At 45.7% G+C, this 22,768-nt stretch overlaps 2 protein-coding genes across 3 annotated transcripts in view; both read left to right on the top strand.

The window, feature by feature from the left end:
• The window catches only part of LOC118080248 (uncharacterized), a 48,740-nt gene extending 37,181 nt beyond the window's left edge, over positions 1–11,559 (top strand). The window contains exons 5-9 of the mRNA XM_060270938.1: positions 1,883–2,110; positions 3,236–3,362; positions 4,509–4,975; positions 5,692–5,779; positions 7,138–11,559. Of these exons, the coding sequence (XP_060126921.1) occupies positions 1,883–2,110; positions 3,236–3,362; positions 4,509–4,975; positions 5,692–5,779; positions 7,138–7,961 (1,734 nt within the window). The 3' untranslated portion in view covers positions 7,962–11,559. The remainder of the gene's footprint in view (positions 1–1,882; positions 2,111–3,235; positions 3,363–4,508; positions 4,976–5,691; positions 5,780–7,137) is intronic.
• A 2,187-nt stretch (positions 11,560–13,746) lies between these two features.
• LOC118081384 (zinc finger protein 436-like) lies at positions 13,747–22,523 on the top strand. Of its 2 annotated transcripts, none has more exons than XM_060270670.1 (6): positions 13,747–13,806; positions 15,830–16,180; positions 17,428–17,757; positions 18,204–18,282; positions 19,386–19,512; positions 19,895–22,523. In XM_060270670.1, the coding sequence occupies exons 2-6, from the start codon at positions 15,861–15,863 to the stop codon at positions 20,836–20,838; spliced, it is 1,800 nt and encodes a 599-aa protein (XP_060126653.1). In that variant the 5' UTR covers positions 13,747–13,806; positions 15,830–15,860; the 3' UTR covers positions 20,839–22,523. The 2 variants fall into 2 exon arrangements, with proteins under 2 accessions (XP_060126653.1, XP_060126652.1); XM_060270669.1 differs by having other exon boundaries at positions 17,287–17,757.
• The last annotated feature ends 245 nt before the right edge of the window (positions 22,524–22,768 follow it).

Below are 22,768 nucleotides of genomic sequence, written 5' to 3'. Positions count from 1 at the left end.
CACAGTTTATTAAACATATAATTCAGAACACCAAAAGACACTTAAGACAAAAAAAAGTAAAATTCATAAATCTACTTACTGGTACATAATAATTTCCATTAATAATAAAGAGCTGGAGACATATCTACTATGAACTTCATGAAGTATTCATAACTGTACACTTAAGAACAAAGAAATTAAATTTTAATAATTAAACTATTTAAGTTCGTAAAAATGAAGGTTAATTCCAAGTTTTTCCATTCTGAAGCCTGAATCAGCGGCCTTCAACCACATACATCAGCTCAAATCCAACTCGTATTGAGATACATCCAAATGAATAATAATAATTCCTTCCAGTAGCACCTTAGAGACCAACTAAGTTTGTCATTAGTATGAGCTTTTGTGTGCATGCACACTTCTTCAGATAATTCTTCAGAAGTGTGCATGCACATGAAAGCTCATACCTATGACAAACTTAGTTGGTCTCTAAGGTGCTACTGGAAGGAATTTTTTTTATTTTTTGTTTTGACTACGTCAAACCAACATGGCTACCTACCTGTACCAAATGAATTAGTGGGGCAATTTAACTGATTAATTCAAATCCCATTATTTCCAACAAGACTGAATAATTGTATACAAATAAAGAACCAAGTTGCTCCCTTCTCAAATTAGGACCATTTCCTCCTTGCTTCCCTACAAAAACAGATCTGAATGTTTCCTTTTCCTCTCATGCAAAGAAACATTTTGCCCAGTTCACTGCCACACTTTTCTTCCAAACAGTTCTAGCCCCTTTGCTGCCTCTATAAACAGAAATGTTATGGCTTGTATATCCAGCATAGTCTCTCATTACATTAGTGGAAGGATTTATACTAGTGCAATAGAAAGTACCCTTCTCCCTCCATGTACTCCCCTAAACCTGTCCTATGTTTACCCCCACATACCATAGCTCTCAAGTTCTCCCTATTTTTAAGGGAAATTCCCTTATGCTGAATAGGCTTCCTCGCGAGAAAGGGTAAAACTTGACAGCAATGCCACGTATCCTTTGGGGCAGATTTTGTTAGTTTGTGGGACACAGTATGCCTCTGAATACGAGTTCCCTATGAACACACAGGTAGAGAGAACAGTGCTATTGTTACTGAGTTTCTTGCTTTGTGGGCTTCCCATAGGCATCTTGTTGGCCAATGTTGGAAGACAGGATTTTTTAATATTTTTATTATTATTATGACTTATGAGTCGCTTTTCAAAACAAAACGGCAAACTCACAACGTAAATTAAAACCAACAATAACGCTGAAACAAACAAAAGCGAAAAACAATGACATAAACAGGCAAAATAAAGCTGATTGCCAAATGCTCCTGCACCTTTAGTAGCTGTGCAGGGGGGGGGGGATGGCAATAGGGGCATACAGGAGCTTTGCCTGCTCGGCCACCATAAGGTCCTCCAGTGTCGTATAAAAGAATCTCCCTCTCCCCTCACCCCTCCCAGCACCAATTCCTCCTGACCTGGAAACACAACAGCACGTGACTTTAAAAAACCCTGCTCTAGGCCATGGTCTGCTCTAGGCCATGTAGTGCCTGGCGTGCTATGGCCCATGGGGTCACGAAGAGTCGGACACGACTAAACGACTAAACAACAAAGGCCATGGTATCTCTGGTGAAGCCCACCCCCGCACTTTGCATCGGAGGAGCAGAAAGCCGGAAATTCTATAATAAGCACCCATAAAGATAGAACGAGGGTAGAGCGGCTCACCATGGCAACCCTGTTGGGGCGTCGCTCTATCCAGAGCAGCCTCTATGGTGGGCTCTGCTTTAAATGGTGGTCGGCTTAAGGCCGGAAACGTCGACGAGAGCCGGTCTCTTCCTTCCGGTTTGCTGCAGAGCTGGGATTGTGAATCTCACCCCCCCCCCGGGCAGAGAATGACGTCTGGCTCCTGAAGATGGTGAGCCAAAGTTGCCGCGAGGGACGTTGTGTGCTCCGAGGGCAGGTCAGGAGAATGGGCTGCTCGGGAAGCACGAGGAGCAAGGGTCTCCGGGTTGGGCGCCTTGCCTGCCCTTCCCGGGCTTCGCAGAGCGCTGTAGAGCTGCTGGCTGGGCGCGCATTACTTGGCTCATGCTCCTTGCAGCCCTGCGAGGTTGGTGAGGGTTGCGGGGGTGGGGTTGGTCCTGCTTCTCTCGCGCTGTTAATTCTTCTTTCCTCCAAGGAGTTCAGAGGAATGGGAGATCCTCATCCCGCTTCCCACCCTTCCCCTCCATCGTCCTAAGTTGAAGGCAGCCCTGCATCGCGAAGTTCTCTATGCTTGATGTCTCGCTGGGTTTTTATAGCCTGTTGGAAGCCGCCCAGAGTGGCTGGGGCAACGCAGTTAGATGGACGGGGGTGTTGTTGGCATCTGCCTGTCACGAGAGAGACAATGGAGTGTGCCTCCGGGGGTGAATTCGAAACTACTGCGTTAGCAGCACCAGAGTAGCTCCTGACTGCTATCTCCCTTGTGGCATCTCCAGAGTGCAAGTGTGGGCCGTGTGTGTGGAGGTCCTGGACAAGACCCCATTCTCAACCCTGCTGGTATGGTCCAAGGGAAAGCAGAACAATATGTTTGGCACCAGCTTGGCTGCAGGAGTTTGTGCAGGATTTGTGCAGGATTTTCTCTTTAGCCTTTTCTTCTGAAGATAACCCACAAGGCCTTGGAGGTTTAGGACCAGAGTTTTCCTTCTCCTACATGGGCTCCCTTCCCAGGTTGACAAGCCCCATCTCCCTCTCACTTCCCTCTACAGCACTTGCGGAAACCGCCCTCTTGACCGTTGGACTCACTATTGGTCTCATCCGTTCAACCCATCAGAGCCTGTCTTTGCATGCAAGGAAGTCCCTAACTTACCAAGGGTTTGAGTCCCATTGGCTACCCTCACGTAGATTAGCTGACCAGTTGAAGCCATTCCCAGGGAGTAGTGGCTGTCTCGTGCTAACAGCTTCTAGGAGTCATGTGTGAGAACTAGGTGCAGGGCGGAGACCAAGGGTGGACAAACTGCCCCAGAAGGAGCATGATGTGTCCCCCACCAGAGGTGCTACCCATTCCCTAGCACCCCATACCCCCCTGGGTAAATGATAGTGCCCGGGATTTTTTGTGCTATGAGAGAGGGAGGAAAACTTTTTTCTCTCCATACCATGTATAATTTTATACTCTTCAATCATGTCATTGATGTGATGTGATAGAAGGCAGCTTCAGAGGAATGAGAATCTCCCTCCTTGCCCTTCTTCTTAACAGGGGCTTATGACATTCAAAGAGGTGGCCGTGTGTTTCACCGAGGAGGAATGGGTTCTGCTAGATCCAGGCCAAAGGGCTCTCTACTGGGAAGTCATGGCAGAGAACTATGGAATGATAGCCTCCCTGGGTAAGTATCTGTGAAGGTGTGCTAACCCCATTTACACTATACAGTTAAAACAGTATCCTGCCACTTGAAACAGTCATGGCTTCCCCCACAGAGTCCCCAAGAAGTGTCATTTTGAAGGGTTCTGAAAGTTGTTAGGAGGCCCCTGTTCCTTTCACAGCTGCAATTCCGAGAGTTCCATGGGAAGAAGAATTGACTGTAAAACCACACTGGGAAAAGGGGGGGGGGGGAGATTGGTCAGATACGAGCCATAGAAAGTGAGAGACAGGGACATACTGAGCTAAGTGTGTGTAGATCTCTCTCTCTCTCTCTCTCTCTGTGTGTGTGTGTGTGTGTGTGTACAGTCGTACCTTGGAAGTCGAACACCTTGGCTCCCTAACAAATTGACTCCCGAATGATTGAAACCTAGAAGTGATCTGGTTCTCGAACGTTCTTTTGGAAGCCGAACATCCGATGTGGCTTCTGCAGCTTCCGATTGGCTGCAAGAGCTTCCTGCAGCCAATCAGAAGCTGCGTTTTGGTTTCCAAACACTTTGGAAGTCAAATGGTCTTCCGGAATGTATTCCATTCTACTTCCAAAGTACAGCTGTACTAGCCCTCGAGAGTCTGGGCTCACTCTCCTCAGTGAAGTTATACTATGATGAGTGGGGAGGGTAGTATTGCCCAAATCAGTGAGCCATCCAATGGAAGCCAAATGTTGGAAGATTCAGGAGAGGCAAAAGCAGCACAGAGTGAGAAGCAGCTCAGATTTCTTTAAAAGTTGGTTAGACAAATTCATGTAGCACAAGGCTATTTTGTATCTGCCAGCTAGGCTGGCTACGTTCCACCTCCACTGGAAAGGCGGATCTAGGGGGGCGTGACTGGCTTCTTTTTACTGGGTGCAGAGCCCCTGGGGCGCTGCAGCTATGATGTAGAATGGAAGGCTAGGGGAGCACCGATTTTGGGTGTTGCACAGGGCTCCACTGAAATTTGAGACCCCAGCGTCTGCCATGGTTAGAGGCAGGATGCCTCTGAATGCCAGTTGCTGGCAGTCATAAGTGAGGAGAACAATATTGCACTCAGGAGGTTGTTGTGAGAACAGAATGTTGGAACTAGATGGACCATTGGCCTGATCCAGTTGCCAGGCTCTTATGTTCTCTTTTCTTTTCAGTCCAGGAGCTGCAGCCAGGAATGAATGTGGAAGCATGGGAGTTGGCAGCAGCCCATGAACCTGGGGAGAGAATGGAAAGAGGAGAAAAGGAGACTCCTGCTGTCCAACTTGGGACTGAGAGACAATTTATGAGTGGGGCAAATCTGCCTCAGGCCAAGCAGACTTCTGGGTCCCAGCTGGAATGGGAAGACCAGCTCCTGAACTTCTTGAAGACAGCAGCATCTCCTCCCTCTGGGGTTCCCTGCTGCCAGTCCTCGTTGGTGTCTGATATAAGGGAATCCCAGGCTTCTTTGAAGGGTGTCATGAACCACAGCCATGGACATAGTGGAGAAGGCGCTGATCACACCCTGCCAGGCCTTGGCTCTGAAACACCAGGAAGCCCAAAGTATTTTGTGAAAGTGAAAGAAGAGGTTTTGTCTGAGGAGGAGAGTGTTGGTGTGGAGATGGAAGGGAGGCCAGAAGGAAAAGTGAGATGATTTCTAACCTCCTGTTTTGTCTGAACAGAGATGGGGAAAATCTGTGGTCCTCCAGATATTGCTGAACGACATTTCTAACCACTCTTTACTCTTCCACTCCTGCTGTTTATATATTAAAGAAGGATGGAGAGAGAACCCAAATCCCAGGTCCTCCTGCTTCCACTGGTGGTGCGTTCATGTGGAGGGCAGTCGAGGGCTTTGTGTGGATTGGGGTGGGTGATGGCAGAGAACAGGTCTTCCCTTGTCTTGTGGCACACACCAAATGACATTACTACCGTAATATAATTATTTCATTCTCTATTCCACGCTTCCTCCTGAAGTCGCCCAGGATGGAAAAAAATCATCAATTATAACAGGGAGAAAAAGGATTCTAAAAGCAATTTAAAACATTCTAAAAACATAGATCTCATTGTGTGCCATTTCAGCAACCGAAGGCATGGGTAAATATCAGTGTTTTTAAAAATTCCTCCTGGAAGTCAATAACGAGGGAGACAAATGCACCTCGCTAGGTCCACAAATAGGGAACCACCACTATAAAGGCCCCGTCATGGGCCAGCGCCAACCAGAACCCCCCCCCAGTGGTGTTTGGTGACGCCTCCACCAAGGCTTCACCTGCCACTCATAGTGTCAGAGATGACTGATGTTGGAGAAGACCCTCTTTTAGGTGCTATGCTTTGTACTGAGTTGCACTCCTCTTTCTCTTTTAGGCGTTGAGGCCTGCGGGAGATGATAATGCCTCCTTGTTGGAGCAGGACCTGACGGACTCGGTGAAGATGCGAGAGGATGATCTCTTGGGTAAGGGTTGTCAGGGGAGACTCCAGGGATGCTACCAGGCTGTTATTTGAAGTGGTTCCTTTTATATATATATATTAAAAAAACCCACACCTTTATGTTAAGTTTTAAGAGTATCGGAAAAGCCCTGCTGGATCAAAGCCTTATCTAAGCCCGGGATCCTGTTTCCCAGAGTGGCCAACCAGAGGCCTGTTTGGAAGCGCCAGGTCCATAGTCCTTCCCTGTTGTTGTTGTTGCTCCTCCACCTGCTGCTACACTGTCCCTGAACATGGAGGCTCCATATAGCGGTTTTTGGTAACCGACCTTCCCTCCATTAAGTTATCTGATCGCTTTCATAGTCATTAAACCAATTGCTATTGCCACATCTTCTGATGTGCAAATTCCACAAATTGGTTGCTGGAATGATACTTGTATTCTATAAATATTAATAGTGAACTCATTTTCCAAATAAGAGTCCACGCATAGCCAGAAGAACAATACCCTGCCATCTGTGGAGAGGATATGTACCAAGCACACCCTCTTCCTAACTGGCAGTCAAGGAGGAATTATTCCCATAAACAACCCATAGTTCACTCATATTAGATAAAATAAATTAAAAAATTGTCCAGTAGCACCTTAGAGACCAACTAAGTTTGTTCTGGGTACAAGTGTGCATCCACACTTCTTCAGATACCATAAATATCATAATAGATATTTATTGTAATGCCCACAATAGCCTGAAAGGTACTCTGGTAGGGTTTTTTAAAAAATGTTATTGTTGTTTAGTTTAAATAGTTTTTCTCCCATGTTACTGAAACTTAATACAAACCACTTTGGGGAGGAGCCATTGTAACTCAGTGGGAGACAAGAAGGAGGCCAAGCGAGCATCTGTTGGCTCTGCCTGTCATTGGCTCTGGTTTCGCCTACCATTGTGGGGCAGGAGAGAAGAAGAACACTCCTGTACAAGAGGGGAGGCAATTCCCGTTCCAGGGACTTGTGGAAAAATTAGGGAGGCCAGGGACCTCTTCCTTTGCTGGGACTTCTGCTTCTTTCCATTTTGAGGCAAGTAACATTCTTGCCACTGTAGTAGCATACATGAATAGGTTTCTATACAATTTAGGTACTTCTGTCCCTATAATTCCCAAAAGAAAAGCTTCTGTGTTTTTTTTTACAAATGTTATTTTAAACATCCTTTTCAAATCATTATATATCATTTCCCAGTAAGCTTTTTAACTTTACAACAAGTAAGGACCATAGTTTCCTTACCCCCTGATCTAACCAACTGATCAGCTGAACACTAGTTTTAATTATTATTATTTTTCAAAAATGTAAGGCTCCCTCCCACTCTCTCCTTCTCATGTCATTTCTCTTGTTTGTTTCAGGAAACGGCAACGGAGCGCTCAAGTCTGAGGAGACCTTTTGGCAAGGAACACCTAAGCAAATGAGCCACAGTAGGACACCCCTGGAAATCGCCATGGGGGAATGTTTTTGGGGTCCCAAAGTAGAGGAGAATCCCGAGACTCGGCAGCGTGTTGGCAGCTTCCAAGAGAGCAAGCCTAACCTGCTGCTTTGTGGGGAAGGTGCTAAAAATGTACCCAGGAGGACCTTCCCTGAGAACCTCCTGAGCACTGAGGGGAGGAAAGGAGGCCAAGAGAATGGGATCAGGCTCCATCGGAATGCTCCTCTTCCAGAAGACCGGACAGTGCCACTGGAAGCGGAGAAAGTGTATAAGTGCTCCTATTGTGGGAAGTCTTTCGGCGATAGTTTGGACTTGGTTGCCCATGAGAGGGCCCACATCGGTGAGAAGATCTACAAGTGTCCGCATTGCGAGAAACGGTTCTCTCATCGGATCGACCTCCTGACGCACAAGAAGAACCACCAGGGAGAGAAGCCACACCGGTGCGATTCGGACTGCGTGAAGTGCTTCCAGCAGCGAGCTTTCCTGAAGGTGCACCAGAGGGCCCACTCCGGGGAGAAAGCCTGCCAGTGCTCCGTGTGCGGGGAGAGCTTCAGCTGGAAGTCCAACCTCATCAGGCACCGTAGGACCCACACGGGAGAGAAGCCCTATCACTGCGCCGAATGCGGGAAAAGCTACACGCGTAAAACCGCCCTGAATAGACACAAGAAGATTCATGCTGGGGAGAGACCCTGCGACAGCAGTGCTCCGAGCATAGGGCCAGCTTCAGTGTGGGTTCTCCTGGTGTAAGAGTTGGCAGAAGAGGTGACCCAACTATGGTTTACCCTCAGCCAGTGCCTACCTCACCTGCCACCAATCTGGGGAGTGGCCCAGCTGGTTGGCATCCTCCAGAGTCTTAGGGTAGAGTCTTGTAGAGCTCAGCAGGAAGGAAGGCGGGGGGGGGGGGGCTAGCATCAGTTGGATCTGCCTGTCATTGACTCTCTGGTTCCACCTACTGTTCCACCCTACCTTCCACCTCATTAATGCCAATGGAAACAAGCCACCACTGATACAGAGACAGAGAAAAAAACAGAAGTGTTTCACAACTGTGGCAAGCATCTTCCGGATTCCACATGGGTTGACGAATTGCTGAACATTGTGCATGGAAGAGCTTTCTGGGCAGTGTTTTTTAAAACCACATACACAGCACAGGAGCAGTGGCAAGTGGTCCCGAGCGCATAGCCTGCCTTATGCACATAGATGGGTGTGGTGAGAGACTGGCCTGCACCTTTTCAAACGGAAGGTGCAAGACCTGCCATTTTTAATTTTCCAGATTTATTTTTAATTTTTTTAAATGAGAACCCCCTGGGCAAGTAAAAATCTAGCACATCAGGAAGAATGGTTCTAGTCCAGCTTGCTCCCTGATGCACTAGGTTTTTATGTGCAGGGACTTTTTAACATGGAGGAACATTCTGAAAACTGGTTCTTCCTTGCCACAGTCGGCAGTGATACAATGCACTCTATGCTGCCTCTAGACTCCGCCGCCTTTCATGGTTGTATACAAGCAACTCCCTGTTTGTGTGGGAGTTGCGTTCCTCGTTCCCATGTGCATCAGTGTGTAAGTCTGCTCCGCCCCCATTCCATCCCCTTTTCAGTGCTGGAAACTGCATGCATGTCAGTGGTCACACATGTGCCGATCACACGCAAATTGGGAGTTGCCTATATATAAGGCCAGGTGCCAAACTAAAGTTTCAGAGTTCAGGCCTATGAAAATGGATTTCCCTCTTCTGCACCACTTTTCGTTCACATCCAAAAAGCCACACTTGAAATAATATTGTAGGGATGCTCTCCTTTCTAGGAGGCTTCAGGGAGTGCAGGGTGTCATGCGAAGGGAGGAAAACACTACTATTATTATTTTATTTTTAAAGAAATAGCAAGATCTTGGAGACTAGAGCTCGGATTATGAACAGGGCAGGCATCTCAGCAAAAGTTATGGTGCCCTCCCCCCCTCACGAACCTAGCTTCCATCAGAAGTATTGGAGCAGGGATTGGGGAGCTCTTTGCCTTACAGATACAGCCAGACTCCCAGCTCCTATCATCCTTGACCATTAGCTATCCTGGCTGGCTGGGGCTAATGGAAGCTGGAGGGGCCACACGTTCTGCATCCGTGCTGCTCTTACGAGACATTGTGAATGTGGATAGGCCTTTCACACTAGCACACTAGTCCCCTAGGGAATCTAGTGCAGTTTTCCGTAAAGGTAAACTTGGCTCAAGGCTTTTTCACCTTTATAAACTCTGCACTAGGAAGATAGTGCCACGTGGGCTTTTGTTTTGGGGTGATGTGTGAAATTTGAAAAGAAAACACCTCTTTCATAAGGGTAGATGCTCAAGAATTTGTTCTCATTTAAAACAATGCTGCCAATGTACAGTTATACCTTGGTTTTCAAACGCCTTGGGAGATGAACGTTTTGGCTCCTGAACGATTGAAAACTGGAAGTGATTGTTCTGGTTTTTGAACGTTCTTTGGAACCCGAACGTCCAATGCGACTTCCACGGCTTCTGCCTGCAGCCAATCAGAAGCCACGCCTTGGTTCCCGAACGTTTTGGAAGTCAAACGGACTTCTGGAATGTATTCCATTTGACTTCCAAGGTACCACTGTATGAGCATTTGAAAAACTCCTCTCCATTAATTAAGGTTTCATTAGGTTTTCTATTAATACATACAGCGGGGAAAGAAAGCTCATTTATTTGTTTGGGTATCCCATTGTGCTCTTTGGTTAGGCAAGGGAGAGAAGTCCATGGCCCTCAAGATGTTGCTGGACTTCAACTCCCATCACCCACAGCCATGATGGTTAATGGTCAGGGATGATGGGAGTTGTAGTTCAGCAGCACCTGGAGGACCACAGGTTCCGTATCCCTCCTTTAGCAATATCTCCATGCTTCTCCTGTACTTAAAAAAAATAATTTTGAATATGCTGCATAAAAAACCTGTACAGTGGTACCTCCGATTGCAAATGGGATCTGTTCTGGGGGTCCTACCGCATCCCAAGGAATTCGTAACCAGAGGATTGTTTCTGCGCATGCGCACAGCATGGTTTAGCACTTCTGCACATGCACACGCAGTGAAACCCAGAAAAATACTTCCGGATTTGCCGCGTTCACATCCTGCAGTTTACTTATCCAGAGGGATACGTAAGCAGAGGTACGACTGTACAGTATAAATTTTATTTTCAACTGCTGTTAACTTACTAAGAGTTGATGGGTGGAATTAGCTGGAAGTGTGAATGAGTAATAAATTTTGTATATAATGCATGCTTGCGATTTCTTGGCTTTTTCGTCTTCTCTCACTCAGTGTTTCAAGATGTGTACCATGCACATGGTTCCTGTCAATTCCACACACGCAGGACTGGACCATCCACTGTCAGGGCTGCGGGCCTATTTTGCCCTCATCCTAACATCTGTTAGGACCATCTGTTCCTCCTCAGAAATGAGTAGCAGCCTGTGAGGAACGGCAAGTCTGACTTAAAAATGAGCCCTAAAGCCCTTCTTTCCAAGACATAAAACTCCCATTTCGCCCCAGCCTCAAGCGGTGTTTTGGAGTAAGGGGTGTATGAGTGGCTCCTGAGTCAGCATCCGAAAAAGACACATGTCCCCCTTCATAGTCCAGAGTCACCTGGATTCTCTTGGGCTTCTCAGGGAAAGAGGAAAGTCATCAGGGGAAGTGCAGGCCCAGTACTCATCCAGAGCCCAGAGCCCGCCCTCAGGACTGAAGGGAAAGCGGCCCTTTCTCCCCATAGACTTCCTGGCGATCCCCACAGCCCATTCTCCCTCACTTCCCACAGTGACCTCCCAGAAATGTCTGCCTGATGTGAATTCCTCATGTCCCAGCACACAATGCCGGTTGTTGAATCTCTCAGGATTATCGGGCACATCTTGCTTTATGTCTGCCAATCTCACGCTTTTCTGACCCTTGGACAAGATGAGGCAGGGGTGGGCTGTGTCTGGATCCAGAGTGACATTTGCTGTTGGGGGAAGATGAAGAAAAAAGAGGCAAAATCAGCTGGGAGACAGAAACTGACATTTAATGGGGCAGGTTTGTGCGTGTTTTAACCTGGAACACGACGCCTGCAAAAATTGAGATTTGCCATATGAATAACATAAATGTCATTTTAAGGCTAATAACTTATTAAGGGTTCCAAAGTCTGCAGAAAAGATTGTACAACCCCAATGAAATGCCAATCCCCACCCCTCCTGTGAATTTGGGTCACCATTGAAAATTTACCTTTCTGAAACTTGTCTGAATAACATAGCATCTGAGAAGGAAAAAAGATCAGTAGAACAAATGATTAGGAACTTAGGAAAAACCAGTTAAAGAAAACTGTAAAACTCAGAAATGGTAAACAAAACTTTTAAAAAGCAGAATAACAATATTCACGCCAAAGGATAAATGGACACAAATCTGACATCAGGAATCACAAGACAGAGAAACCAGTAGGAGAACACTTCAATCTCCCAGGACATTCTATACAAGATCTCAAAGCAGCTGTCTTAGTACAAAAGAATTTCAGAAATAGACTAGAAAGAGAAGTTGCTGAATTGCAACTTATTACCAAACTTAAAACAATGAAGAGACCTGCTCTGAATTCTTATCTTCTTATCTCATTATACATGATTCTTATCTCATTATACATGATAAAACTATTTTTGCCATCTCACACCTTGCTTTTTCATGTAAGACCAATTGCAGTAATTAACAGTCGTCAACAGGTTTACCACACCTATCAGCCAATCACCCATTCCCACCACCCTTCTGAGTAATACTCCTCCCCACCCTCTCACTATTTATAAGGGTCTGGTGACTTCTGTTTCAGTGTATCTGAAGAAGTGTGCATGCACACGAAAGCTCATACCAATGACAAACTTAGTTGGTCTCTAAGGTGGTGGGTGGTGCTGTGGGTTAAACCACAGAGCCTAGGGCTTGCCGATTAGAAGGTTGGCAGTTCGAATCCCCGCTACGGGGGGGGGGGGGAGCTCCCATTGCTCGGTCCCTGCTCCTGCCACGTCAAAGTGCAAGTAGATAAATAGGTACTGCTCTGGAGGCAAGGTAAAACGGTGTTTCCGTGTGCTGCTCTGGTTCGCCGGAAGCGGCTTTGTCATGCTGGCCACATGACCTGGAAGCTGTACGCTGGCTCCCTAGGCCAATAAAGCGATATGAGTGCCACAACCCCATAGTTAGTCACGACTGAACCTAATGGTCAGGGGTCCCTTTACCTTTACCGTGCTACTGGAAGAATTTTTTTTTATTTTGTTTCGACTATGTCAGACCAACACAGCTACCTACCTGTAACTTCATAAACTGAAATTCACTTATTTCCTGTTATTGTAGTTTAAATACATTATAGAAGCTGATTTCAGCTTCTGATCAGAAACCTTCCTGTGGACTGGGGCAGATGACTGTCGGATGTTACCGGTACCAAGCCTAATGGTGTTTCTGCTGACCACATGCTACACCTGAACTTGTGTACAGGGGAGTGATATTTTGAGATCTTTGGCCCAGAGTCGTGATGTGACATGTGATAGGAAGTTGCACTGTACATTTATACTGGGGTATTAGGGTGTGTGGAATTTTTCAACTTTCAAATTAAAAAAATGAGAGATGCTAAAAAGTTGTAACATGACTTGAGAATTCAAAATAAATTTTGGTTAAATTGATATAATTTGCTTGGTAAGCAAAATGTGTGTAAAATTGCATAGAAACCTTTAAAAATGATTGCGGAGTACTTGCTATTATTATTATTATTAAGCTTTGCCTGACATTTTCAGAAAGTAAAAATAAAATTATTTGGTTTTCCGACAGCAGTTTATGTGCTTCTTTACCATACATAGACTCACCGAGCTAAATGTTGTTCAATCACAAAAAGCAGACTTGAATTTCTTACAGCCAAAAACATTTTTAAAAGACCCATCACTGAAGAACTCGGCAAAAATTTATTAAGACCTTGCAGTGATGGCAAAAACTTAACATAATAGATCCAAAGATGGGATAATAGATCCCAAATAGATGGGATTGGGTGTGTGTGTGTCAAGATTGAATATATTTATGTAGGACTATTGTAAGAGACAGAGATTTCTTTCCTTTATTTGTTACGGGTTTAACATGTTTGAAAAAATGAGACAAATAATAATCATTATATCATATTTTCATTTATAATTCTGGATTCAATTACCCTGAGTTGGAAAGCAGAACTCCATCTGTTTGCACATAAATGCTTTGTGGCCGAGCTGCTCCCTGGTTTGCCGGATGCATAAATTTGATGTATAAATGCACCAAAAGCAACCACAACCCTGCAACTTTGCTTTCCATCAGGAACATAGCTGCCAAGTTTTCCCTTTTCTCGCAAGGAAGCCTATTCAGCATAATGGAATTTCCCTTAAAAAAAGGGATAACTTGGCAGCTATGATCAGGAACAAAGAACGACGTGCGCGCAGGCCGCCGAATTCCGCGCAGGGAGGAGCTGAGAGATGCAGCCCTGCGAGGGTTAAACAAACTGAGCTGCGGTTCCTAGAGAGGCAGGAATTTTTAAACCGGGAAAGAGGCTCGTCGTTGGGATTCCGAGGCGAGGAGCGGCGGGCGGGAGACGAAAGAGGCGACGAGGTGCTACGAGGAGGGCAGCGGTGGGAGACCCGGAGCTTGCATTTGGGGGGAAGGCTGGGGAGGGGAGGGGAGGTGAGTCGTCTTAATGGTTGAGGCTGATGCGCCAAAATCCAGCTGCAAAAGGAGGCGCCCCCAACAGTTGCACGAGTTTCTTTGAAGCTATATATAGCTTCAATAATAATATATATAATATATATAGCTTTGAAGCTATATATAGCTTCAATAATCTCTATAATAATAATAATAATAATAATAATAATAATAATAATAATAATAATAATAAATAGTATTTCTACCCCCCCCCCTGGGCTTCCAGAAGGATATTAAAATACAATAATTTATTAAACATTAAAAGCTTCCCTAAACAGGGCTGCCTTCAGATGTCCTCTAAAAGTCTGATAGTTGTTTTTCTCTCTGACATCTGGTGGGAGGGCGTTCTACAGGGCGGGTGCCACTACCGAGAAGGCCCTCTGCCTGGTTCCCTGTAACTTGGCTTCTGGCAACGAGGGAACCGCCAGAAGGCCCTCAGTGTCCGGGCTGAACAATGGGGGTGGAGACGCTCCTTCAGATATACTGGACCGAGGCCATTTAGGGCTTTAAAGGTCAGCACCAACACTTTGAATTATGCTCGGAAATGTACTGGGAGCCAATGTAGGTCTTTCAGGACTGGTGTTATGTGGTATCGGCGGCCGCTCCCAGTCACCAGTCTAGCTGCCGCATTCTATATAAAAGCTTCTTATGTTCCTTTGCACGTGGGAAATTTTTTGATGTTTCCCTCTATGCTTGAGGGAATGGGAAGGCTTTGTAGAAACAAGAGTGGATAAAATACGACATCAATATGTTTGGATTGATTGTGTGTGTGTGTGTGTGAGAGAGAGAGAGAGAGAGAGAGAGAGAGAAGAGAGTCCCAGGCAGGACAATCTATATCAGGGGTCAGCAAACTTTTTCAGCAGGGGGCCGGTCCACTGTCCCTCAGAACTTGTGGGGGGCCAGACTATATTTTGAAAAAAAATATGAACGAATTCCTATGCCCCACAAATAACCCAGAGATGCATTTTAAATAAAAGGACACATTCTACTCATGTAAAAACACCAGACAGGCCCCACAAATAAGCCAGAGATGCTTTTAAATAAAAGGACACATTCTACTCATGTAAAAACATGCTGATTCCCGGACCTTCCGGGGGCCGGATTTAGAAGGTGATTTGGCCACATCCGGCCCCCGGGCCTTAGTTTGGGGACCCTGATCTATATACTGTACAGTGGTACCTTGGGTTACAGATGCTTCAGGTTACAGACGCTCCAGTTTGCAGACTCTGCTAACCCAGAAATACTACCTCAGGTTAAGAACTTTGCTTCAGGATAAGAACAGAAATTGTGCTTGTGTGGTGTGGCGGCAGCAGGAGGCCCCATTAGCTAACAGAACAGTTTCAGGTTAAGAACGGACCTCCGGAACAAATTAGGTTCTTAACCAGAGGTACCACTGTAAATAAAAATGTAACTGTTTGTTTGTTCAAAATTTTAAATCTCCGAAAGTTCTTCACCGATTGCTTTGAAATTTTGAAACGTTTCATTCGAATACGCACATGTTTTTATATACCTACTCGAATACACGCGTGTTTTTATATACCAACTATTATATAGATGTCCCACCTGTGCCATTTAAAAACATGTTTTTTGAAAAACAGCGCCATCTGTTGGACGTAAAAGCAACACAAGCTATACTAAATATTTAACTTTTCCTATTCAATGTTCTGATTTACGATGTGTCGTTTAGCATACTGTTCATTTCGTGAGTATATTATTTTCCTTTCATTGTTTTTCATTCCTTTAAAAAATATTTTTCTTATTTTTCAGTGCAATTGGTGGTGAAATTGAGCTATGTTGATTGATCTGCGTGTGAATTGAAATATTTCATTAGTATTTTCTATTTTTTCCCTTTGTTTTTTAGTTCATGTTTTTTCCTTTCTAATGTTTTGCAATTTTATATATTTTTGTTATAACTTTCTTTTTTCTTTTTCAGTGCAATCAATCTGCTTTAGTTCATCAAAATAATGTCTCGCAGAAGATCAAACTTAGGTCGTCATACTCGCCAAGCGGAAGCAAAGCGAAGATCAATTGCAAATCAAACAGAGGAAGAACGGGCATCAGCAAAGGAGCGACAAAGACAAAGAACGGCTCAAAAACGTGCCGAGGAAACAGTAGAGCGACGTGCAGCCAGACTTGAGAATGCAAGGTTAAGAGCACGACGAGAGCGTTCTGCCGCTTCAAATCGCGACAGGCTGAGAGTGGCTGAAAGACGTCAACGAGAAACAGCAGATCACCGACAAACACAACTCCGTGGTCAGCAATGGCGTCGATCAAGGAATTACAGGTAATGTTTGTCTGAAATCTCCTGCAAGCAATATTAATGCGTTCCCAAAAGGTCTGGTGTTTCCACGTAAATCTTGCAATGATTGATCAAGAGCCTCAAGTGGTTTTTGTGTGCGCCGTTGTGCATTCATCCCAAACAATAAGTTTCCATTTCTGCAATACTTCTCCCATGCCGGATGCTTTGGAAATGTTACACGTGGGAGTTTTAATGAATTGTATGTTCAATGGCAATTTCTAAGCGAAATGAGCAGTTCTTCCACCTGGTAACAATGTCACAGCTATTCCAGACGATGCAAGAGCTACGGCTATGTCATTTTGGGATTGAATTGCTGCCAGAATCTATCTAATTAGGAACGTCTTACCAGTTCTTCCTGGCACATCTAGGAAGAAGATTTCTCCAATCCCGTTATTGATAGTTTGCATTATTTGATCGTAAATGGCTTTCTGCTCAAGCGTTAGCCTAGGAATATTCGATTGCACATATGACAAAAGATCAACCGTGTTGTAATTTTGTTCATGACGCAATTCTAAATCGAATGAAGCAGTAGCAAATCGATTCGGTGATGGCATTCCCAATTAGATTGGCGTTTGCAATCACCACCAACAAATCTCAGGTCCACTCTTTAGAATTATGTGGTATAGATCTAGACACAGATTGCTTCTCATGTGGACAATTATATGTTGCGTGTTCTAGAGTTGGCAAACCAGACAATCTCTATATCTACACAGAGAATGGAACAACAAAAAATATTGTATAGGTAAAGGTAAAGGGACCCCTGACCATTAGGTCCAGTTGTGACTGACTCTGGGGTTGCGGCGCTCATCTCGCGTTATTGGCCGAGGGAGCCGGCATACAGCTTCCAGGTCATGTGGCCAGCATGACAAAGCCGCTTCTGGTGAACCAGAGCAGCACATGGAAACGCCGTTTACCTTCCCGCTGTATTTATCTTTAACGTGCTTTCGAACTGCTAGGTTGGCAGAAGCTGGGACTGAGCAACGGGAGCTCACCCCGTTGCGGGGATTCGAACCACTGACATTCTGATCGGTAAGCCCTAGGCTCAGTTTAGAAAAGTATGCTTTCTCTTTTCTTTCTTTTCCATTTTACAGACTGAGCCACAGAAACACGTGGCCTGGTACAGCTAGTATGGGTCCCAAAGTAGAGGAGACTCGGCAGCATGTTGACAGCTTCCAAGAGAGCAAGCCTAACCTAGCTCTGCTTTTTGGGGAAGGGGCTAAATATGTACCCAGGAGGACCTTCCCTGAGAACCACCTGAGCACTGAGGGGAGGAAGGGAGGCCAAGAGAATGGGATCAGCCTCCATCGGATCATTCCCCTTCCAGAAGACCGGAAAATGCCACCGGAAGCGGAGAAAGTGTATAAGTGCTATTTTTGTGGGAAGTCTTTCGGCGATAGTTTGGACTTGGTTGCCCACGAGAGGGTCCACATTGGCGAGCAGATCTACAAGTGTCCGGATTGCGAGAAACGGTTCTCTCATAGCCTCGACCTCCAGACGCACAAGAAGACCCACCAGGGAGAGCAGCACCAGGGAAGTCCTGCAACGTCATGCAGTAGCGACAGGCAAGCACTCAGTATGGTGGAGGAAGGGGTCTTGGACACTAGAGAGCAGGAGCAGTGACTCAGTAGTAGCTCAGGAGGGGAGGGGTAAGGAACAATGCGTAAGGAATGTAAGGAAGAGAGGAGGAGATTAGGAGTTCCCAAGCTGCAGTTTAGAAACGTACGCTTTCTCTTTTCTTTCTTTTCCATTTTACAGACTGAGCCACAGAAACGAGTGGCCTGGTACAGCTAGTATGGAATAAATTAAAAGGAGGGCAAAGTGAAATGCTTTTTATTTATGTGGTCCAAAAGCCATGAAACCAAAGGGTGAAAGTCTTGCCCTCACCGTTCAGCTGAAATGTGAATAACTCCACTTCTCAGTTGCTCCCAGTTTGAGGCTTTCCTTCCAGCCATGTCCCAGAGATGGCCTGTTTAACCCCTTCTTTCTCTCCCTCTACCCCCCATGACAGAGCAATGGCATCAGAGGCCCAATCTGGATCATCGCTTCCTGGAGCTAGAGTGGAAACCTCTGCCATGGACCCATCTCAGGTAAGGGGCAGGCTCCTTGTGGGGCACAGCCTGGGTGCCTCCCTCTGTGTTGGGCTGCAAGGTTTTCAGGAAACGTGTGCTGCCCCTTTTCTGCTGCTGCTGCTGCTGCTACAAAATGTCTAGGTGACCCAACTTAAGCTATGAACTGTACGTTGCCTCTTGCGTGATGTCTACAGTCCTGCAGAAAAAAATTAAAGCTTTCCTAGCTGGATTTTGCAAAGCTCTCTGCCATTGGTGTACACTTTGCATCACGCGTTGTACAATACCTCAGGATGTACAGTGGTACCTTGGTTCTCAAACTTAATCCGTTCCAGAAGTCTGTTCCAAAACTAAAGCATTCCAAAACCAAGGTGCACTTTCCCACAGAAAGTAATGCAAAACAGATTAATCCGTTCCACGCTTTTAAAAACAACCCCTAAAACAGCAAATTAACATGAATTTTACTATCTAACGAGACCATTGATCCATAAAATGAATGCAGTAATCATTGTACTGCACTATAAAAAAAATAAGACAGTATTGTAGATTATAAAAATTAAAATATTCTTTTTTCTTTTCTTACCTGCACTGATAATAGTCATTGTTTCAATAGGGGTATTTTATCCATTTTCGCAGTCACACAATCAACCAATCAGTAGCGGAACTGGGTTCCACACAGTCACAAAAACAAATTAACCGAAAAAGCCTCAAAAATTAAAACTCAAAATATATAGCAAAAACAAAAGAGCCAAACTTAGTCCATTCTGGAAGTCCATTTGACTTCCGAAATGTTTGAAAACCAAGGCGCAGCTTCTGATTGGTGCAGGCACCCCGGAAATAATAACTGACAGCCGCATTGGACGTTTGGCTTCTGAGAATCGTTCAAAACCTCAGCGTTTGAGAACCACGGCCTTTGAGAACCAAGGTACCACTGTATGTAGAAAGTGATTAATAAATAACATTATTAATAATAGCAAGAGCAATAAAGCTACCAGGTTAGCCCTTTTATTTTCACGCTGGGAGCCATGTCAGATGTTTATATGTCATATATGTCACATATATGTTTATTATTTTATCTCCATAAGAATTCATTTCTGAGTAGAGAATCTATCTTTTCCTTTCAGCGGCTGGTGTCCTTTGAGGAGGTGGCCGTGTATTTCAGCAAGGGGGAGTGGGATCTCCTGGGCCCCTTCCAGAGAGCTCTCTACAAGGAAGTGATGCTGGAAAACTATGCAAATGTAATGTTTCTGGGTAAGGATGTATTGTCCCGTGGTTGACAGGTGCTGTTGTTAATGCATCTTACATAGATTTGAATCTAAGATAAATACTGTTACAGGCTGACTTAACTATGGAGGTATACAATTTAGGTAGTTCTGGCCCTATAATTCCCAAAAGAAAAGCTTCTGGGTTTTTTTTTTTTTTACAAACGTTATTTTAAACATGCTTTTCAATTCATTATATATCATTTCCCAGTAAGCTTTTAAACCTTACTACAGGTAAGGACCACAGTTTCCTTACCCCTGATCTAACCAACTGATCAGCTGAACACTAGTTTTAATTATTATTATTTTTCAAAAATTGAAGGCTCCTTCCCACTCTCTCCTTCTCATGTCATTTCTCTTGTTTGTTTCAGGAAACAGCAACGGAGCACTCAAGTCTGAGGAGACCTTTTGGCAAGGAACACCTAAGCAAATGAGCCACAGTAGGACACCCCTGGAAATTGCCATGGGGGAATGTTTTTGGGGTCCCAAAGTGGAGGAGAATCCCGAGACTCCTGACGCAGAAGAAGAACCATCAGGGAGAGAAGCTGCACCGGTGCGATTCGGACTGCGTGAAGTGCTTCCAGCAGCGAGCTTTCCTGAAGGCGCCCCAGAGAGCCCACTCCGGGGAGAAAGCCTGGATATTGCCGTGGGGGAATGTTTTTGGGGTCCCAAAGTAGATGAGACTCCCGAGACTCGGCAGCATGTTGACAGCTTCCAAGAGAACAAGCCTAACCTAGCTCTGCTTTGTGGGGAAGGTGCTAAAAATGTACCCAGGAGGACCTTCCCTGAGAACCTCCTGAGCACTGAGGGGAGAAAAGGAGGCCAAGAGAATGGGATCAGCCTCCATTGGAACGCTCCCCTTCCAGAAGACCGGAAAATGCCACCGGAAGCGGAGAAAGTGTATGAGTGCTCCTTTTGTGGGAAGTCTTTCGGCGATAGTTTGGACTTGGTTGCCCACGAGAGGGTCCACATTGGCGAGAGGATCTACAAGTGTCAGGATTGCAAGAAACCTTTCTCTCATTGGATCGACCTCCTGACGCACAAGAAGAACCATCAGGGAGAGAAGCCTCACCGGTGCGATTCGGACTGCGTGAAGTGCTTCCAGCAGCGAGCTTTCCTGAAGGTGCACCAGAGGGCCCACTCCGGGGAGAAAGCCTGCCAGTGCTCTATGTGTGGGGAGAGCTTCAGCTGGAAGTCCAACCTCATCAGGCACTGGAGGACCCACATGGGAGAGAAGCCCTATCACTGCACCGAGTGCAGGAAAAGCACGCTTCACTTTGGGTTCTCCTGGTTTAAGAGTTGGCAGAAGAGGTGACCCAACTTTGGTTTACCCTCAGCCAGTGCCTACCTCACCTGCCCTCAACTTGCCACCAATCTGGGGAGTGGCCAGCTGGTTGGCTTCCTCCATAGTCTTAGGATGTCCCTTGTAGAGCTCAGCAGGAAGGAAGGCCGGGGGGGGGGGGGGGACTAGCATCAGTTGGATCTGCCTGTCATTGACTCTCTGGTTCCACCTACTGTTGGGCTCCCTGCCTTAATGCCAGTGGAAACAAGCCACCACCAATACAGAGAGAGAGAAAACACAGAAGCGTTTCATAACTGTGGCAGGCATCTTCCGGATTCCACATGGGTTGACGAATTGCTGAACATCGTGGATGGGAGAGCTTTCCGGGCAGTGTTTTTTAAAACCACATACGCAGCACAGGAGCAGTGATTAGTGGTCCCGAGCGCATAGCCTGCCTTATGCACATAGATGGGTGTAGTGAGAGACTGGCCTGCACCTTTTCAAACTGAAGGTGCAAGACCTCCCATCTTTAATTTTCCAGATTTATTTTTAATTTTTTAAAATGAGAACCCTCTGGGCAAGTAAAAATCTAGCACATCAGGAAAAATGGTTCTAGCCCAGCTTGCTCCCTGATGCACTAGGTTTCTATGTGCAGGGCCTTTTTAACATGGAGGAACATTTTGAAAACTGGTTTTTCCTTGCCACAGTCGGCAGTGGTACAATGCACTCTATGCTGCCTCTAGACTCTGCCACCTTTCATGGTTGTATACAAGCAACTCCCTGTTTGTGTGGGAGTTGCGTTCCTCGTTCCCAGGTGCATCAGTGGGATGTGTGTAAGTCTGCTCCGCCCCCATTCCATCCCCTTTTCAGTGCTGGAAACTGCATGCATGTCAGTGGTCACACATGTGCCGATCACACGTGTCAGGGGACCATCAGGGGTCAGCAGAGAGCCCAGTGGAGTGGTGCAAGGGCTCTGAGATGTTGAGGGGTCCGAGCAGCACCAGGGAAGTCCTGCAACATCATGCAGTAGTGACAGGCAAGCACTCGGTATGGTGGAGGAAGGGGTCTCGGACGCTAGAGAGCAGGAGCAGCGACTCAGTAGCTCAGGAGGGGAGGGGAAAGTGGTAGCCCCTTCTCTGCAACAGTGCAGGGGTCAGAAATGTAAGGAAGAGAGGAGGAGTTTAGGAGTTCCCAAGCTGCTTTGAAGGACGCCACTCCCAGGATCTGAAAGTGACTGATTGGACATGAGAACTTTAGCTCTGTTGTGTTCCTAGTTTTTAGAGGAGGAAAATGGGGGAAAAAATTTCCCCTGGTTTTCCTCCTCTAAAAGGCTGGGAGGGGGGTGCTGGAGGGGGAGCTAAGGAGGCAGTGGGGGTTGGCGGGGAAGAATGAGCAGCATTGACTTCCTGCCTGTGGAGCTCTTTTCAGGGAGGCTCACCTGGCATCTTTGGGGTAATAAGCAAAAGCTTTCTTGTTCTTCCACACTGTTAAAGTTCTGAGTTTTAAACTATTTCTTTGTCAGTTTTCCATTGTGGTTTCATTTTGTTATATTAATTTCAGAGTTACAGAGTGGTATATAAATGTATTTAAGCGAACAAATCCCTTCTGTTCACTTTTTTAGCTGTATTGCAGCACTTTAGCTGTATTGCTGCACTTGCGGTACATTGTTTCTGTACTGAGTGTTAATAAACTCACGTAACTGATTTAGTTTACATGAACTGCAGAGCAATGCAAAAAGTGTTGTCTTCAAAAGCAAACAAACTGTAAATACACCGGTTTAAATTATCATGCACAATGCTTCTAAACAGATGATAGCCCATTACAAAAAGTGAGCAACTTGATTACCTACCACAATGTGATTGCTTTTATAGATACAAAAAAATACCGTAATACCAAGAGCAGAGAATGGCCTCACAATCCTAGGCTCCCTAAACATCCTGATAGTTTTGTGTGTGTGTGTGTG

The sequence above is a fragment of the Zootoca vivipara genome, chromosome 2, assembly GCF_963506605.1.
Source record: "Zootoca vivipara chromosome 2, rZooViv1.1, whole genome shotgun sequence".
In the NCBI taxonomy this organism is placed as follows: Eukaryota; Metazoa; Chordata; class Lepidosauria; order Squamata; family Lacertidae; genus Zootoca; species Zootoca vivipara.
The sequence above is the reverse complement of the archived record's forward strand: the minus strand, read 5'-3'. Positions and strand labels throughout refer to the sequence as shown.

Excerpts from the sequence above, each read along its gene's own strand:
- LOC118081384 (XM_060270669.1), top strand. The coding sequence starts at position 15,861 with ATGTCTCGCAGAAGATCAAACTTAGGTCGTCATACTCGCCAAGCGGAA. Across the intron at positions 17,758-18,203 it reads ACGTCATGCAGTAGCGACAG|AGCAATGGCATCAGAGGCCC; the intron begins GCAAGCACTCAG and ends CCCCCATGACAG. Across the intron at positions 18,283-19,385 it reads CTGCCATGGACCCATCTCAG|CGGCTGGTGTCCTTTGAGGA; the intron begins GTAAGGGGCAGG and ends TTTTCCTTTCAG.